The 3,639-nt window shown below is 45.1% G+C and overlaps 1 protein-coding gene across 1 annotated transcript; it reads right to left on the reverse strand.

Moving 5' to 3' along the window:
* Window positions 1-1,885: 1,885 nt before the first annotated feature.
* On the reverse strand, window positions 1,886-2,866 carry LOC137145781 (olfactory receptor 6N1-like). The gene has a single exon (XM_067536698.1). It carries the CDS (start codon window positions 2,864-2,866, stop codon window positions 1,886-1,888), a length of 981 nt encoding a protein of 326 aa, XP_067392799.1.
* Window positions 2,867-3,639: the final 773 nt, after the last annotated feature.

Below are 3,639 nucleotides of genomic sequence, written 5' to 3' on the forward strand. Positions count from 1 at the left end.
TGTTGTTTAATGCAAAATATGTCATGTGCGGTGTTTTTGGAATGCACATGACACACCGAACATTATTGTTATGGCAGCATGTTTCCTACAATGTTGTGTGTGTGTTGAGGCTTTGCTATGTAATATTCACAGATGCGTGTCTCATATTGTTTGGATATGTAGGTCCAGCAAACACTAAAAGCAGAGATGTGATTCACACCTCACTAAGGCATGCGTAAAACAACCCAGCTCTTCCAGGAACAATAGACTGACCTGAGCATCTGATAGGGTGATGCTCTTTGACTCAAGGGGAGGAAACCATGCCAGACATGGCCGATCACCTGACCCCAGAGGCTGGCGAGGGTCATCAGGTTAAAGGAAGAGACGTTTTGGTCTCGTGTCCTCTCTCTTGCAATCCATCTACAAGACAACATCAAGACTGCGCACGAGGAGTTGGGGTGGGGGGGAATCTGGTTGTGGGCCGATCAGCTAGCCTCTGGTGAGAACCATCTAACAGTGTAAGTTTAGAATGTGATTCCCTTTTATTTCTTCCTGATCTAATCTAATTTATATTGCTCTGGGTTATAACCACTTAAGATCTTACTGTACTTAATACATGTATTTGTTTGTTTTATCTAAAGCGGTGCATGTGGTTTGAGTTTGCGTGTGGAGACTTCGTTCAGAGTGACAGAGTTGGTGCATATCAATTTCTTTGATAAATTGACTATCCAATGAGCTTGCAGAATCTAGTGAACTGTGTAAGAATTCAGTTCCTAGGGATGCATCTGGGACTGGAGATATTGGCCGGGGGTCACGCTATTGCATGATCCCGTGAGTGGCCAGCCAGAAGCACTCACTGGCTAAGGTAAGAGATGCTGGCTTGCAGGAGTCTGTGCGTGGGCTGACCCAAAAATGGGGTGTTCACACGGTGAAGCAAGTGCTAGTTGGGGTTTAGGAGTGAGGGGTTGGGGTGACACAGCAGTACAGCAGTCCAGATTGCAGAGGGGAATGTCACAGTGGGCAAGATCCGCCAGCCAGACACCTGGCAAAGAATTCTCTGTAGTAACTCAGAGAACCTCCCCATCTAGTTCCCCATCACCGGCCTTTGGAGATATTTGCTGCTAGCAGTTACAGATCATCTAGATGACGTTGTACATGCCTTTGATGGCAATAAGCACGTTTTCAGGGGTGGCAGATTTTCCGGGTTTATGTCCCACATATCCTTCCCCAGGAGTTAATATTTTCATTGCAGAAACATTTATTTTAATCAAAAATGGCTTTTCAGCGGACACAAAAATCTGGTTACAATTGCGTGTCCCCTCTGCCTGGTGCCCAGCTGAACACACTCTGATGGGAACATTGTTATGGCCACCTCCCTCCCGATGCTGACTCGAGCTCCTCCTGGATTTTCCTCTGGGTCCTCAGGGGCATAAGAAACTGTAGCAACAAACATGATGTCACCTCATGTGTTTTATTTGAAATAGACTGTCTGATTACCAGCCCTTATCTAACAGAGAGAAACAATGAACAGGGGATGTACACAGGGGTTTACTTGGGTTGTTAGTGGATTTTATGCCTTACACAAGGACAGTGCTGTGCATTTTCAGATGCTGTGCATCCTCCTCTTCCCCCACCATAGGGTGAATGTTGAGCCGACACCATGGAGAAATATACCATCGTACTGCGTGTATTGGTGCTTAACGTGGAGAGGGACAGAGCTGTCCTCAACTTCACTTTCCTGGGCATTGTGTTACATGAACACAGCATGGGACCGTAAACACCTGCAGTAACTCTTGGCAGATTATCTACGTATTTTCCACATTAGAACTGATACTTCAAATGGGAGTTTTCAACTTCATTTGAATGGGGGCAGATTGGTTAAATCACCAGGCAGCATTGAAAAACCTCAGTTTAAATTTTTATCTTGGAGTCTCTGCATGATTCTGTGAAAACCACATTTACTGATGGCTTTTCTCAAGGCTGCCTTGACCTCCCTGTTTCTCAGGCTGTAGATGAGGGGGTTTACCAGGGGAGTCAGGACCGTGTAGCAGAGAGAGAACACTTTGTTCAGGTCTCGCAGGGCGTCACCTCTCAGTAGCAGGTAGACGATCATTAAGGTTCCATAGAAAACTGTCACCACGATGAGGTGAGAGGAGCAGGTGAAAAAGGCTTTTTGCTTCCCGGTGTTGGAAGGGATTCTCAGGATGGTGGCGATGATACTCATGTAGGATGTCAGGGTTAGCAGGAATGGAGGCAGGGTGAATACACAGATTAGGATGAAATCCATCAGTATGACCAGGTGTGTGTCACTGCAGGAGAGTTCCATCAGTGGGATGGAGTCACAATAGAAATGGTCGATTTCATTCGGGCCACAGAATATTAACTGTGATAGGAATAAGAAAAGGATGGTAATAGCCAGACAACCGTTTAGCCAGGACCCAGCAGCCAACTGGAGACAAAACCTGGTGTTCATAAGAGTTGAATAGTGCAGGGGTTTACATATCGCTAAATACCGGTCATAAGACATCGCTGCTAGGAGATGGCATTCGGTAGCTGCCAGAAAACCAAAGAAGTACAGTTGTGTGAAGCAGGCACTGACTGAGATGACTTTGTCCCCAGTCAGGAGACTGGCCAGCACCCTAGGCAGGATGGCGGAGGTGTAGCAGGTCTCCAAGCAGGACAGGTTCCCCAGGAGGAAATACATTGGGGTGTGAAGGTGCCGATCAGTCACAATAAGCACCACAATGAGGGTGTTTGTGGCCATAGTTGTGATGTAGATCACTAGGAACACCAGGAAGAGAAGAATTTGCAGGTTTTGGAGTTTCCCAAATCTCAGAAGGATGAATTCCAGGACAGCGGTTTGGTTCTTCCAGTCTGTGTCTGCCATGGGCTGAATCTAGGAACAAGAAAAGGAACTGTGCAATTGAATCAGAAGAACGTAGAGTTAAAAGTTAATCAAGTCTTGTGAATTATTTCCAAAAATATTCATAAACTCCCCTTCCTCTCCCTACCACAGACTGAATTTTAAGGCTAAATGTTGACTTAAGAGCAAATTGCCAGGAGGCTCAATTCGAGAACAGATGATTTGTACCCATGCAGACCATCGTCTGCCACATCAGATCAATAACTACTGTAACAACAGTCCATTGCTCTGGTAGCTAAGTACTAAAAAGGCAGATTAGAGCATTTTTTTATCTGCTCTCGTATCCCATCTGGTGACGTACAGGAGCTTAACAATGATGTTAAATGCTTTATTTCATTTCTGGCAATGGCCAGAATCATGCCATACCTCAGGAGTCAAAATCAATAAATACAGCAACGGAAATCTGGCAGTGAGATTTACAGTGCAGTCTAATGTCCTTAGGCACCGATCTCCTGTGAGAATTACAGTAGAACCTCAGTTACGAACACCGCGGGAATGGAGGTTGTTCATATTCTGAAATATTCCTAACTCTGAACAAAACCTTCTGTTTGCCCTTTCAAAAGTTTACAACTGAACGTTGATTAATATAGCTTTGAAATTTGACTATGCAATAGAAAAATGTAGCTTTTAACCATCTGAATTTTAACACAGTACTGTGCTGTATTTGCTTTTGCTCTCTCTCTCTCAGCTGCTGCCTGATTGCGTGCTGCTGGGTCCAGACGAGGTGTGAGGCTAAC

The sequence above is a fragment of the Emydura macquarii genome, unplaced genomic scaffold, assembly GCF_026122565.2.
Source record: "Emydura macquarii macquarii isolate MOO-44397 ecotype Brisbane River unplaced genomic scaffold, CSIRO-AGI_Emac_v2 contig_3637, whole genome shotgun sequence".
Lineage (NCBI taxonomy): Eukaryota > Metazoa > Chordata > Testudines > Chelidae > Emydura > Emydura macquarii.